The following is a 16,061-nucleotide window of genomic DNA, read 5'->3' as shown; positions in this document are numbered from 1 at the left end:
CTAAAGGGATAAATAGCATGTTTAAGATATTTATAGTAGGTTGTAGGCCCTAAATAAATGTAAAGTAGGGAAATTAAAGATAGGTAGTAGCCTATCTAAAATATAAGTTAAGTGAAAACTAAATAAAATATAAAGAGGAAAAGATGGTCATGTGTGGTTGGAGTCAGTTCTGTTTGGCTTGGTGGGGCTATATTAGAGATAAGGGTTTGTGTTGGTTGAAATTTTGAGTGAGGAAATATAACACATTTTCAGTGCGGCCCTCTAGACCTCGTTAAAGACCTAATGCGGCATCCTAGGGCAAAACGAGTTTGACACGCCTGATCTAGAATCTCTTTCCCAACATGTTTCACTGAATTGGAGATGTAATAAAATATAATAAAATGTGTTGATTCTGAAAGCTGTGGCACTACCTTTTTTGAAAACGGTCCCACCAGAAAAAGTGGATAATGGAGTCTGTGCAATGTATACTATAATGAGCAGCTCTCTGAAACGGAATGCATGTCACTTCCATCTACAGCCATGTGTATGATATTCAATCTACGAGATCATTCCTACACTACAGACTGCTACGTCTTCTATCCTGTGCCTGTGGCAATTCCATGTCTGTGTGGACTACAATGCAGCCGCAGCCCAAATCCAAGCAGTGACGCATTGCAGGTACAAACACACCAATCAGAGCTAGCTATTTCATCCAACTACGTCTTGTACTTTTTCACTGACTAGCAGAAAGTATACATGCGCACTTAGCTAGTTCAGTATGCTACAGGCACTTTTTTGTTTAGATATGGTATATAAATTAATGTCGGGAAAATATTTACAGAGTTGAGGTAATTTTACATTTCATATAATTTTTGAATGCTGATAAATGCGTGATTTTACTAATTGAGTAAATGGCGAGAAACGAAGTTGGCGGAGGGATAGCAAATGGGGGAGGAGTTAAAGAACAACGGTTAAAGGCGCGTCAAACTGTGTGGCAGACAGTGCGTTCCGTGAGGTTGCAAGTTTAGCGCCTAAAAATCGTTTGCTATATCCTGCTGTTACTAGGTATATCGCAATGGTAAGTGAAGCAAATTCCGATTTTTCTCGTTTATGGTTCAGCATTTATCCTTACGTCTTTTTCTCGACAAATGAGTGGTTGCTTGACAGCCAAACTGCGTTTGAATGGACAAACCTTGTTTTGTCGACGCGGAAATTAATGAATAGTTGCCGGGGTTGTCGTGAGTCAGTTACTAAAGAAATCTAATATCTTGCAGTATTATACAAACTGTTGTAGTCACTGTACACTGTTGATTGTTATATTAGCTAACTGGTTAGGAAAGTTTACTGGCAAGACTTAACGTTAAACAAAGATTACCGCCAATTTGCGGTTAGTTTGGTAAATTACTGTACCTAGCTAATGCTTTCATTTACATTGTAATTTACCTTCTGTAGGCATCAAAACGAGAGCCACCTGGCTAGGTCAAATGGGGGTACCTGGCTAACATGCGAACTAGAGGTGTTAGCTACAGTAACTAGCTAACTTTAACAGTTACCGCAACTAGCTAGCTGACGTTATATGGATCACGGCCGATAGAACAGCTAACGTTACGTAGCTAATGTTGCCGTGGACGTTAGTCTTGGCGATGCTCTCGCAAGTCAGCAAAGACACTTGATTATTTTACCTAGTTTCCATGATTGTTCATAGATAGTTGGCTAACTACTAACCCGGCCACTCAAGGGTTGAAGTATAGATCATGCCAACGTTAATATATGGTTTAAGGTTGCTTCTGGCATTGGGTAGCAAGCTGGATGGGAAATTTTAGTTAGCTACGAGCTAGCTTCATAACTAGCAGTAGCTATATGCATTTCTGAATGTTGGCTAATGTGACTATACATAGAACTGCAGGGTAACTTCGTAGATGGCCAGTTGATGATGGCTTCCCATAGAGCTAACGTTAAGGGTGACTCAGTCTTAGCTACTTCACATGTGGCCCAGTTTTAAATCCCCTCTCCTTTCCCCCCCAGGCTGATCAGCTAACAGAGGAGCAGATTGCCGGTAAGACAGCATTGTATTCTTCTGGTCCCTACCCTGACACGTGGCCCACTGTGGCTCCCCCCACCTACCCTGGCATTGGATTTATATTTTTGCCTTTTAAGGCTTTCGTTGGACAAGCTGGTCATAAAACAAGAATTAGACAGGCCTTAAACCCCAGTCTACAGGACTCACTCATGGAACGTGACACACTTTGCATTTTTATGGTTACCATGTCACAAATGATCTTATCAGAAAGTGATCATAAGGTCCCATGCCTTGATCAACTGCCAGACTGCTGGCGGCAGCCTTTGCCATGGGTGTGTCCTCTCGCTGTTGAATGGAATGTGGTTAGCTAGTTATTGACAGGAATGCTGACATTCATGCCTATTTTGCCAGTAAAAATAAACTCTTACCATAAATGCCAGTATCGAGGAACTTAAACTTGTGTGGTCTTCTGAGAGATTTCCCTGTAGTGGCTCCCCTCCAGGACAGTGATGAATCATGGGGACATCATGCCTCAATTGTTGAGTAGTGGTTTTCACTTCACTAGCTGCTTAAGTTGACATGACACCTGTTTTGGCTTCAGCTTTCAGAAAATGCTGACGGATTTATTTCATAGTGATGTAAAGAGAAGCACATTTTTGGTAAATTTTACTGCTAACTGCTTAGACCCAAAATAAGGCTGTAGAAAATGTCTGTTTAGTCAACCTCTCCCTTTGCCTCTTCCCCTCAGATACTATGCATGCATACAAGTACTGCACATTTTTCATTAAGAGCTTAATGGAAACAGGCTGGTTGTTGTTTTACAGTCAAGGCTATAGTCTATTATTGAACATGCAATTTGTCAATTTCAAACACTGCCAAAATGCAACTTGTGGAGCCCTGGTGTAAACAGTGTGACTAATGCTAGCAGGTACAGATGAGTCTACTGAAGAGGGGGGAATCTAATAGCAACTATGATGGGTTTCTAATGACTAGAAAAGTTGCTATGAAAACCAATAACAGGACAGAAATGCTGGTTAGTGGCATGAGGAAGTCTGTATAAAATTGTTTCTATGGATGGATTTTTGCACAGTAAGACACCTCACTATTTGAAGTAAAATGTTCAGGTTTCAAATGATTCTACCGTCTCAGGCTGACACTGTAACGTGGTGGGTGACGTGCTGATAGTTGACGGTAGGCAGGCTATAGGCTGTGCATTCGACTAGGCTTTACGAGTTGACATTGAGTATTAAAAATGGGTCCTTTATAATCGTGGCCATAAGTTAACACGTGATGGCATTTATAATTATTTGCTGTGCAATGACTGGGCTTACAAAAGCAGATTTCACCCCAGTAGGCTTTTTGAGGAGCTGCTGTTGGACGCATCAAACTAGGCTCTGTTTGCGTGTGGTAAATTAAAATGCATGACGACTAACAAATACACACGTGCCAATTTAATTCCACAATTCTGAAAAATAACCTATAGACTGATAAGCATGGATTTTTCAGCGGTTAACCACTATCATCCCTATTGGTGTAAGCTTTCAAAGTCTAAATCCTGGTTCATGGTGTTCGCTGACGACATGCTGCCTATCTAGAGCATCATTTGAAAGCTCATTTTGTAGGCAAGTGTCCCCTGAGATACTGTCTTGTACAGTGTATTTCAAAGGACTTCACTAATGACTTTTAGGCTCTGTTTGGTGTAGTGGAGGGAATTGGGGTGTTTTTGTTTGTAGCCCCATAAGGGTTTCTTGACAGTGGCAGGAAGTATTTATCTCACAGTACCCCTGCAACAAAGGAATTTCTTCTCTTGCAAAGTACTTTCAACTGCAGGCCATGTCTTGGTTTTCACGACTCTGACAAGCTGCTGCATGCCACAACTGTTCAACAAGGCCCCTGGCTCTCCTGGCAAACAGCTTGTCATTCATTCTGCTTCCTACCCTGACTTTGCTGTTTTTTTCATGCCGTCTGTCCTTTGTGTGTAAACAAACGGAGCAGTCGGTGTTGGAACACCCAAACGCTTATGGTAATGCAGCTAGCTGGTTTGTCATCTGGAATGTTTTGGGTGTTGAGCTGACAGGGTTCAGGGTGGGGTGTATTGATGCAGAAGTTTTGTATTGTCAAGGAGTTTATATTTATTCAGAACAAATTTTCTTCCTGGTAATTGAGTTTAATAGTGCTACTTATTTTTATTTTTTTTGCAACTTGTCTTTGTGGGTTTCAACTTTGTCACGTCTTCCTCTTGAACTGCCAACAGGGGACCTCACTTTTTGTTTCACTCTCTCTGCAGAGTTCAAAGAGGCTTTCTCGCTCTTTGATAAGGATGGTGACGGCACCATCACCACCAAAGAGCTGGGAACCGTGATGCGCTCTCTGGGCCAGAACCCCACAGAGGCTGAGCTGCAGGACATGATCAACGAGGTGGACGCTGATGGTGAGGAGCCAGCTCTGACGCAACACCTCTTATGGCACTACACACAAGATTCTTTAAACCTGTTTGTTCTCTCTCCAGGTAATGGAACGATAGACTTCCCAGAGTTCCTGACCATGATGGCGAGAAAGATGAAGGACACAGACAGCGAGGAGGAGATCAGAGAAGCGTTCCGCGTCTTTGACAAGGTAACACTCCCATCTGCCTTCATCCTGACAAAGTTTGGGTGTGGGGTAGTGCTCTTCAACCAACGTGTGCTCTGCTCTAGGATGGGAACGGTTACATCAGTGCTGCTGAGCTGCGCCATGTGATGACAAACCTTGGGGAGAAGCTGACCGATGAGGAAGTTGACGAGATGATCCGAGAAGCAGACATTGATGGAGATGGCCAGGTCAATTATGAAGGTTGGTACAAAATATGTATTTAACAGATTGAAGAACCTACTTTTGGACATTGGAAGAGTAACATTGGCCCTTTATTTCTCTCCCTTGCAGAGTTCGTACAAATGATGACGGCGAAGTGAAGGCCTTGTACAGATGTTGTATAAATAACTTGCCTTTTTTTTCTGTGGAATTTATCTGTAAAATCTTAATATCCCCCCTCCCTGCTGTCCAAAGGAACTGCATGTAAACTGCATAGGCTCTTGAGTCCCCATGTCCCTTTCTTTTGCTGTCCTCGTGTTTTGGAGTGACGGGGTGGTTGTACAAACGGGTGCCTGTCGCAGCCCCAGGGGTTGGAGTGCGCTTAAGAATCGTCACGTCGGCTCCGTTCTGGACGCGTGGCAACATTGGTGACCTGTCACTTGGGGCAGCTATGTTGCAATGGCCTAGAGGAGTAACTCTGCATGGACTACGGACAAAGTGTATATGGAAATCTCTCAGCATTGCACTACTGCAAAGAAAATAAAAAAAACTACACAGGTGTATCTTCTAGGTACACTTAAACTCTTTTTGTATCTGCTGTTCTTTACCAGAAAACAACTTTGTTTTAATCTTACTATGCTTTTTAATGTTTTACTCACTACTTTTATGGCCTTTGGCCATGCTTCAAATAATCCATTCCAAGTTGTATATTTTTGTTTTCCAATAAAATTTACAATTTACCCAGATTTGAAAATTGTCTTTTCTCAACCGTAATGGATTGTTGCCGTTGTGTAATAGTTAACTTTTTGTATGAAGGAAAGCTGTTTGTTTTGATAAACATTAATTTTGCATAGGACTTGATATGAAAGATACTAAAGTGACCAGGTAAATTCCACGAGCACAGAATGTCTCAGCCAATGCCTCTTAACATTCAGCTAAGCTCCGATCAAATTTGTAGTCCATTAAAAATAAATGGAGTTGGTGGATCATTTTTAATATTACTCCATTAGATCACCAATTTACTGTCCAGGTCTTGCTAACTGGCTGCATTATCTGATCATATTGGCTTGGTACTAGGCAGAGGCTGACTGCCTCGTGTCATTGGCACAAGTCTTCAACACGAGATGCCTGAATTGCAGGTATGCATGTCGGCACACTAAGGCTGTAAATCGAACAGTGCTCATTTGTTAAATGTTGAATTTGTTAATTTGCAGAGATGCTAAGTTTGAAGATGAAATAAAGCTCTTTGTGTAACTCACCTGTGCTTCTTGATCCTCTGTACCTGTCACCCTGCATGGTGACTTACTGAAGTTCCTGCTATTAACGGTCAATCAGGAAGTACCATACAGCACTGTGGGCCTGGAAAGGTTGCTCTTTGCCAGCAAGGCAATAGGATTACTCACAATAACATACTTTTGAGAACCCCATGTATTATGACCAAATAGTGCACAGAAATGCATTTGACCCCTGTGTTTCTCACCTTGAGAGGCTAGTATATGGTGAGAACAGCTCTAACAATGATCATAAACTTGTTTTTCCTTCTCAGGTGTTGAATGTGTGACTTGTTATACACAGTTCAATGAGATGCAAATCTGCAAATGGTCTTGTAACAGATTTGACAAGATCAAACATTGGATCATGTGTTTTTTAGTCTCATATGACATTGTGCCGACCCAGAAGATTTGATCGTGCTCTCCGAGGCCAAAGTGTCTTAAGTCCTAATCAGGTCAATACCCCCAAGGCCACAGACAAATGAAGGCTCCTCAGAGGAAGGAGAGGACCATCAGTGAATTTCATAAAAAAAGAGGAACATTAAAATGAACCTTTTTAGATAATACTATACCAAATTAATCATGTCACCAAATAATTTAAACACTTTTGCAATAAAGGTCTACATTAGCCTCAGCAGCACTCTGTAGGGTAGCACCATGGTGTACCCAGAGGACATCTAGCTTCCGTCCTCCTCTGGTTACATTGACTTCAATACAAAACCTAGGAGGCTCATGGTTCTCACCCCCTTCCATAGACTTACATAGTAATTATGACAACTTCAGGAGGACGTTGCAGCATGAACTGACATGTCCTTCTCATCAAAGGATCAGATAATTAATCTAGTACTGAAAGCATAAGCTACAGCTAGCTAGCACTGCAGTGCATAAAGTGTGGTGAGTATTTGACTCAGAGGAAGACAGTATTTGAGCAGTTGTGAAAAATTCAAGAGAAGCTAGACAGAGCTTGGTTGTATTTTTTAAAATCTTTCACTTAGCTAGTGAATGCAGCTATTTAGTTTAGCCTACTCAAACACCCGGTTCAAACATAATGGGATGCTGAGCTAGCTAGCTGGCTATGGATAGCCAACACTGGAACTCTTCTAAGTCAAAGGAAGCTTTTGGTTTTATTAATTTATTGCCACCGGGGCCCAAAAAACTGATATACTGCTTTCTGACTGTACACCGTACTGCATGATTGTAGCGGGTTTACTAACGTGTTAGTTCTAGTTTGTTGACTATGACATGACAATCATGTAGGCTGTGTGTGGCTGTTAGTGGTCATGATATTAAAATACCAAGTATTAAGGTTTGGAAAGGTTTTTTCGACTGGTTACAGACAGCTGATGTGTTGTGCACTGAAGTCCACAATCGAAGGGAAAAGGTGAGAGGAGAGCGCATAGATAGTTGCGAATTATATATTCAACGAGCAGTGATCATGCTGTTTTTATGTGGCTGCTATGAAGGTGAACTGTGTTTGTGTGTGATCAGCGGTGTATTCACTATGCCGATTCTGTTGAAAATTTTAAATAGTCCGGATGGCCATATGATTAATTGTTCAGCAGTCTTATGACTTGGGGGTAGAATCTGTTAAGGAGCCTTTTGGACCTAGATTTGGCACTCTGGTACCGCTTGCCGTGCGGTAGCAGAGAGAACAGTCTATGATTCATGTTGGATGACTATCGATTGACAGTCATCCAATACGCTGATATAAAAATAAGGCCATGCTCATAATTTTTATTTAAATATCATCCTCCCTCATCTTAAACAGCACCGACCGCCACTGCCGCGGGCCCGATGATATTCCAGGGTGCGTTCCCAGAGCATGCGCAGAACGGCTGGCAGGTATATTCACGAAAATGTTCAACCTCTCCTTGTCCCAGTCTGTAATCCCCACGTTTTAAGATCACCACCATCATTCCTGTCCCCAAGAACTCTAAGGTTTCATGCCACAATGACTACCGTCCTGTAGCATCCGTAAGTGCTTTGAGAGGCTGGTTATGGCACACACCAACTCCATCATTCCAGACACCCTAAACCCACTCCAAATAGCATACTGCCCCAACAGATCCATAGACAACGCCATCTCAATTGCACTCCACACTGCCCTCAACCACCTAGATAAGAGCAATACCTATATGACAATACCTATATGACAATACCTATATGACAATGCTGTTGCATTGGCTACATCTCAGCGTTCAACACCATTGTCCCCTCCAAGCTCGTCACCAAGGTTAGGACCTTGGGACTGAACACTTCTCTCTGCAACTGGATTGTGGACTTTCTGACGGGCCAACCCCAAGTGGTGAGGGTAGGCAACATCACCTCCGCCACACTGACCCTCAACACGGGGACCCCACAGGGGTGTGTACTTAGTCCCCTCCTGTACTCCCTGTTCACTCACGACTACAACACCATCATCCACATCGACGGGGCTGCAGTGGAGCTAGTCGAGAGCTTCAAGTTCCTGTTTATCATATATCCTGATGCTTAGTCACCTTACCTCTATACATATCTACCTCTATCGATCCAGTATCCCTGCACATTGTAAATATGGTACTGGAACTGACCCTGTGTATAGTATGTTAACTTACTTTATCGTGTTCTTCTTATTTCTTATTTCTTATATTATTTCTTATTGTGTGTTTTTGTTCTACCTTGTTATTTTTAGTCTTACATTGTTATTGATTAATGCATCGTTGGGGTTAGAGCTTGCAATAAAGGCCTTTCACTGTACTTGTGCATGTGACATTAAAAACATGAAACTTGAAATGAGACTCCCTTGACAAGCAGTGTAAACATGAATTCCTGGCTACTTGAAATCATATGCTCCATGTAGCTTAGCAACGGGGCAGAACATTTTGCTACTGCTCCCACAAATATCTTAGCAGGCTCTCCAGTCTAGATTATGTTTTTTAGTTATAGTGTGTTGCACAGCACTTACACTGCATACCACTCAGCTGTATGTGCTATGAGGCGAAGAGAGTTTGGACTAGGCCACTAGAGACAAGTGCTTATAATATAGGGTCCCCTTACTTGAGTTATTCTACCTGGCCATAACCCTCTGAGAAGAAATCTGATATAATGTCTAATAAAAACGACTAACTTTATTTTATGAAGGGTTTTCATACATACATGATGTGTCTATATGACTACCCAAATTTGTTTGGTAGAAGTGTGCTATGCATCTAGTAATAGCTGCATACCACTCATTCTCACTGATACTCTGTGGCTGCGTTTAGACAGGCAACCCAATTCTGATCTGTTTTTCACAAATTGGTATTTGGACCAATCACATCAGATCTTTTTCAGAGCTGATCTGATTGGTCAAAATACCGATTAGTGAAAAAAATATCAGATTTGGGCTGACTGTCTCAGCACAGCCATTCACACTTATTTAAAGATCCAGATGGGATTACAACTAACCTACCCAAAAGTAGCCTAAAGATGATTGTCGCACCATAATATATTATCCTATTGTGACATGCCACTAGAAAACCATTTATGACACATTTTTAACCTGGTCGTGCAGTAGGCCTGTGTGACGTTACAAAGGAAACACTGTCACAGTAACTATGACAATATTCATTTGTGTCATTATCAACATCTTAAACTTCGACCTGGGTCACACAGTGTCCACTGCATCTCACAGTGTCAGCTTGTTGAAAAATGGATTGTTGGTGGGGCTGCTACTAGTAACAGTCACGGTCTGAGAAGCTGTAACTCTATCTCTGTTGAACAAACAGCAGACGGCAAAGTGCATACACACAGTACTGGGAAAACAATGACCGTAGGAAAAAATATTTCCAAAGTTAGTGACATATCCCGCGATGATGCATCATGCAGGACAGAGAAGAGGGTAAGCTTGAGACTAGTCAGTGTTATTTTGTATCTTTGTCATGAAAAAATAGGTTTGTTGAGAGCAGAAATAGGCTGTGAAAAGTGTTATCGTCTTTGCACTCAGGAGGAGTTGGCAGTCATAGGATATTATGACTGTACACTGAAGTTGGATTCAGTCTCTTGGCAAAGAAATACAGTAGCTATAGGTATTCATGACTAAAATGTCACTAAAATGTAGATGTAGATGTAGAAATAAATTAAGTCGGTTATTTTGTCACGTATTCCTAAAAATACAGTCCATAAACAAGCCTTTTGCCTGTATTACAAGCCTTTTTTTACTGTGTGGCCTTTCTTGCATCTACAGGGCAATGAGAAAGGGGACCAGTGTGACAGAGGCAGATGGTGGATGGGTACTTTGAAAGTAGGTATTTTCAGTGAGGGGAAAACAACAACAGTTGGTTTCAGTCAAGCATCTTCACACAGTTCTACTATTAAGATTATGGAAATATGTAGAATTTATGTAATATTAAAAGATTAGATAAAACTCTCTATCCAGTGCATTTAAAGGTGATGCTGTACAAAAAAATGCCTTCTCAATCTCCTTTTCCCGTATATGCGGGAAATCATGTGTGCAGGAGATATTTTTCAAAAAAAATATTTTCCTCTCATTCGCATCCCTCCAGGATACGCCCATCCCTGGGAGTTACCACATCCGGGACTTCATTGAGGAGGCTGGCCTGAACCCGGTCCGTAGGACGTATGGCTTTAAGGGTACGGGGAGAGACACCAAGATGCAGATGCGTAAGGGGGACTTGCTGCTGCCGGGAGCCTATTGCTTCACTGACTCCACCCAGGAGGCCCTCAAATGCCAGGCCTCCTACTCCTTTAAGAGCTGCCCCCGCCCAAAAAACTACACTCTGGGTATCCGCGACAAGGTGGGGAGAGGATGGGAAGGGGACAAGAGGAGGGGGACCAGGGGAGGTGGTGTGGGGGAAAGGAGATGGGGAGGCGCGGAGAAGGGGGTGTTATCAGCATTCATGTATCTTCTAATAATGCAGTTTTATTTGACATTTTAACCTGAATGTTTTATATTGTCCATCTTTGTCCAGGAAATAGACCTTTCACCATGCCACTACAATGTGACCCAGAAACCAGTGCCCAAGATACCCTGCAAGTAAGCACCTGTCCTGCACAATCTATCATTATCATTTTTACACTTTCAAATCATCCTTTGAATCACAGCAAGCAGACTGCCTCTGATTCATCTCCTTGATATATGAATCATCCCCTTGATATCTTTTTCCTGTACAAATAACCACCTGACCTCTCCTTTCCAGTACCACACAACAGGTCTGGCCTCTTCTCTACAGCACCTATTCTCCTCTCGAACCACTCTCTCTCTTCTTTCCTTGCAGACACGTGATGTTTCGTTCGGCAGTGCAGCGTGCCAGCTTTCTGCCTGTGAGTATCTAGTCTCCACTAGCTATGACTCAAGCCCCTTACGTTGCCAACAAAGGCTTGCAGACCTACGTGTTTCAGTCGGTTTGGTTATGACACCCATAACAGAGTCTGTTAGAGACCTACAGTATGTTATCGAGGTTACGGTATATTATCTCTGATCGCATTCGATGCCTATTATGGCACTGTGTTGATCGATGTTACAAGTTCGGTTGCACTGTGTGTGCTGCAGTGTGCAGCAAGTGCGTCCGCACATATTTGAGCAGTGTTGGCAGCTCTCTCGCGTTAACAGAGAAGGAAATGTGTTGGGAAATCTCAAGGGTATCATTACTATGTAGTAGGGAGCTTTTCTCACCGCTAGTGGTGTGTCAGGGCTAGTCCAAAGCAACTTTATTGTCAAAGGTTAAACAGTTCAACAAGTCCCGTGGCAATCATATTTGTAGCCACAGCCATTCAGACAGCTGTCTGCTTGATGAATTGAAGCAGGTTCGCCATATATCAGGGGGTCAAGGGTCACAGAGTCTTAATGTTTTACACTGAAAATAGTCAGCCAGCGAATACCTATCAATCTCATTGAAATGAGCCACGGAGGATTTTTTATTGGATTTCTCTTTGCAGGCTCCAAATGTGAAATAGATTTTCACATATTGACAGAAATATCCCCAGGGTTTAAGGCATTGCAAACCCAACAAAGAGGGGGGTTGTTTTTTTCTCATGATTTGACTTAATTTCTTCATCCTCGGGCCTAAATGTGCCCCAGATTTGTTTGTGTGCACTGTGCAGTGTCTGTGCAGCTGCAGCTCCGAACAAACCATGTTTGGAGACTTTATTTCCGCTTTATTTTTATTTATTCCTATCTGGGATTATTTAAATAAAATCTTTATTGTTTGGCCATGGCCTGTGATAAAGTTTTGTGGTCGAAGAGAACAGCTCGGGGTATCTGCACTATGCACACGTGGCGTATCTATGGGAATAGAGGTGTCGAGGACCTTCGCTGCGGCATTGTCCTTCTTGACACACATAATTAATGAAAGGTCAAAGGTTCAGCAGACATTTGCGGCATGGGCCAGTTATCTGTGCCACACCGGGAGAATGTGGCGCTCGCTCCGACAGCAGCGAAAGTAGGCCAGGCGCCTTGCACAGAGGCAGATCACCAGGACAGCTCATCACGGGCAGGCAAGTGTGCTTTGGTCCTCTGTGTCCTTTCTAAAAGCTCCTGTGAAATACACCTGCCTTAACACCTTCACCGCAGATCAGCCCCCCTGAGGGCTGGCGGGCAGGCGGGGGTGGGGCGGATCAAGTGAACTTGCCCAGCGCAATCAAATGGCAAATAATGACTAGCTATAGCTAGCTAGTTTGAGCTCAGGGACATAGAAAGGCTTATTTTTCTCTTCTTTTTTTCTTCTTCTCTCGTTCTTTGTGCTATGAATCACCGCATCAGGAGGGCTAGGGATGGATTACTGGCTCAGCGACATAAAAATGTTTTATGTCACGAACGGGAAAGGCTAGGATAGGCTGTGTGCTATTTTCTGCTTGTGGCCAACAGTGTGTGTTAGTGGGCAGCAGGGGAAAATGAGAGCTGGAAGCCATTGAAATAAAGTAGTTTGAAACTCACGTAATTCATATAATGTATATGCCGTGGATCAAGTATAAATAGCCATACAATATGAACTGCCTCACTGATCCAACTTCCAACTTTAGTCCTTGAATACTTATACAATCGTGATTCATGCCAGTAAATAATCTTCAAGACAACCATTCAACCTTGGTCCCTCTGAGCAGTTTTCTTTGCCTGTGTGAGTGAGTTAGCCTGTTGTAAATAGTGAATCAAATGGTTCCTGTTTGTGTTCAGAGAGAGGGCCCTGCTCCTGGACATTACAATATGAGGACGGGCCTGACCAAAGGAGTCACGTCCTGTTTCAGATCCACTGTGCCCCGTCTTCACAGTGTACGCTCGGTGAGTGACGCACACACACACACACACACACACACACAACAACACACACCAACACCAACACACACACACACACACACACACACACACACACACACACACACACACACACACACACACACACACACACACACACACACACACCACACACACACACACACACACACACACACACACACACACACACACACACACACACACACACACACACACACACACACACAGAGTCACCTTCGCCACCATTGAGAGTAGTCGCACTCTCCTAAGCATAATGTCACTTCAGATAGTTATAAAAATGTAAACAGAAACTGTCATTTTTTAAAGCTTGGTATGGTATGTTATTCTCTCTCCCACAGTAATAATACGTGAAGACCTAGCTAGCTGTGCTTTTTTTAGTGACTGTTTGTTGACCTTGTTTGGCAGAGGACTCCAGGACCGGGGACCTATGAGCCGTCCTGGCAGATGGGTCAGCGTCTGGGGACGGAGGCCAGCATGGGCAGGGCCCACGGTCTCTTCTTCCGCAATGTCTTCTAGATCGTCCAACAAGTGTCATCCAGCCATCCCTTTTTATGACTCCCTAGTTCCCCCACTTCTACTGTCTGATAGAATGCACGTGACACTGGGTGATCATGTCGTTTATTTTCCCTCTGAGTAAAGAACCCTGATTTCGTTGTCAAATGCACTTGACTACATTTACCCACGAACGCATCTCTTATTATTACCAGACACATAGGCCTACCATTATCAAATGCATTTGTTTTGCCTTCGTCAATTTTAGAGACACTAACCAGGGAAACGAAACAATATTCATCTGCATTGCAACCCTGGTTGACTGAGGGCTGGATTCAATCCGTAGAAGATCGGTGTTAGAGCGGGATTGAAATTTAAAGCCAGTGTTTTCATGGAGACTGTATTCACGTTAAACGATGCATATCTCGGCTCTATCGAACATTTCCTAAAAATGTCCGATCTTCGGCACTACGGATTGAATCCAGCCCTTTGTACTTCTGCCTACCCCAGTTTCTCTCCCTCTCTCTCTGCTGGCAGCCTGTCTGGCAGGCTGTTGTGCCTCCACACTATCTGCTGTGCTGTGCACTCGTGAGTGAGGGGGGAAATGCAGTTCAGTCATCCATCACATGCACATAGCTGGCATGCTGCACATTCAACATTAGCGGAGCAGCCAGTGTCACACCACGAAAGGGCTATTCTTATCACTACCTATCCTTACTGTCAATTAAAAAAACTCACACGGGATCATGTTGGACTCAGGTTACACTGACATAGACCATAGCCTTGATAGGAATCAGGCCTGTGGAAGGTAGGCCAAGTAGTTGTTTTTAAAAAATTTTTTTTTTTTTTTTTTTTACAATAGATCGTTTTGGTCCTGGATGCTCCGATTGTCTGAAACCACAAGAGAAAATACTCTTCTCTCTGTGCAGCTATGAGATACAAAAAAAACAAAACAGGGAGTACTTGTTCTTGACGTCTTTTGAGACATGACTATGTATCTCACTCGTTCCATTGCCCTGTATAGATGTCAGTTCATAATGTCTGCATTCTCGCAATATTCCCAAACATATCCACAATGTCATTATCTTAGCACATCAGTTTAAACATTCCAACACTTCACGTCCTTGTCTTCAGCTAGCGACACATACGAGCGGCTCAAGTGTTTCAAGAGCAGGGCTCTTATTGACGTTGTCATTATGTAGGGGACTAAGGAGAACACTTTGAGGCTGACAGAAAGACATCCCTATTAACATGGGCTATAAGCCTGGTCCTGTAAGTGGGTAAATCCCTTTTGAATTCAATCACTTTTTGACAGAATCCCTTTGGATTTAAACAAAACTGTTGTTACATGTTTGCCAATGGAAGAAGTGCTCAGAAAGTTACTTTTTGGACATGAATGCCAAAACATTCAGGAAATAAAAGGTGCTCAAAATTGACCCATTTTGCAATCCCCACCATACCATGAGACATCCATGTCTTCATCACTGGAAAATATAAACAGTTGAGTTTGATATAATTTAAAAGCTTACAAACATTTCTGGAGTATGCATCATCGCTGTAGGCTGTGGTCAGGTGTACACTATAGCCAGCCACTGGTAGCCTAGTGGATAGAGAAGCGAGCCAGAGGGTTGCTGGCATCGTCCTAGTTACCATCACCCTTGCACAAGGCCCTAAACACCCTACAATTGCTCCAGGGGTGCTGCACTGCGGATGACCCATTGCTTGCATTCCCTCATGGTGTGTTTGTCTCAGGGGGTTGGCGTATGATCATAAAGACACATTTAAGTTCTCTGCAAGTTAATGAACAATAAAGTACATCTTATTTTACAATCCCTCATGGTCATCAAAATAACACTCTGATCTGTAACATATGCCCCATAGTGAGGACTTAGCACGTCAATGAAAGACATTGGTTAGGCTGACCACAATGCCTAGCACCATTTATACCTGGTTCTAACATGTGTCCTGATCTTGTCCACATTCCCATTGTGCCCACATTTTCAAACATGTGTCACTTACATCATCCATCTGCTGTATCTGCATTGTGACCAGATTTCCTGGTCCTTCCCTGTATGCACATTATTTTACAGATATTCTTTCAAAATAAGATTTAATTTTAAGAAAAATGTATGCCATAAGTCAATGGTGCCACCTGTCAATGATTTTAGAAGGCAATATAATGAGGATTTAAATGGTTTCACTGTCCAGATCCTTATATCCAGACACAATGGGTCTCCGA

The 16,061-nt window shown here is 42.8% G+C and overlaps 2 protein-coding genes across 2 annotated transcripts; both read left to right on the top strand.

The window, feature by feature from the left end:
* Positions 1-940: 940 nt before the first annotated feature.
* Positions 941-5,535, top strand: calm2a (calmodulin 2a (phosphorylase kinase, delta)). The gene is made up of 6 exons (XM_023970046.2): positions 941-1,057; positions 2,005-2,035; positions 4,287-4,430; positions 4,509-4,615; positions 4,696-4,831; positions 4,922-5,535. The coding sequence occupies exons 1-6, from the start codon at positions 1,055-1,057 to the stop codon at positions 4,948-4,950; spliced, it is 450 nt and encodes a 149-aa protein (XP_023825814.1). The 5' UTR covers positions 941-1,054; the 3' UTR covers positions 4,951-5,535.
* A 4,188-nt stretch (positions 5,536-9,723) lies between these two features.
* On the top strand, positions 9,724-15,613 carry stpg4 (sperm-tail PG-rich repeat containing 4). Its single transcript, XM_023970302.1, has 7 exons — positions 9,724-9,919; positions 10,265-10,321; positions 10,584-10,835; positions 11,010-11,074; positions 11,316-11,361; positions 13,211-13,315; positions 13,736-15,613. The coding sequence occupies exons 1-7, from the start codon at positions 9,845-9,847 to the stop codon at positions 13,844-13,846; spliced, it is 711 nt and encodes a 236-aa protein (XP_023826070.1). The 5' UTR covers positions 9,724-9,844; the 3' UTR covers positions 13,847-15,613.
* The last annotated feature ends 448 nt before the right edge of the window (positions 15,614-16,061 follow it).

The sequence above is a fragment of the Salvelinus sp. IW2-2015 genome, linkage group LG25 (genome assembly GCF_002910315.2).
Source record: "Salvelinus sp. IW2-2015 linkage group LG25, ASM291031v2, whole genome shotgun sequence".
NCBI classification, from domain to species: domain Eukaryota; kingdom Metazoa; phylum Chordata; class Actinopteri; order Salmoniformes; family Salmonidae; genus Salvelinus; species Salvelinus sp. IW2-2015.
This window is presented reverse-complemented; position numbering and strand designations above follow the sequence as displayed.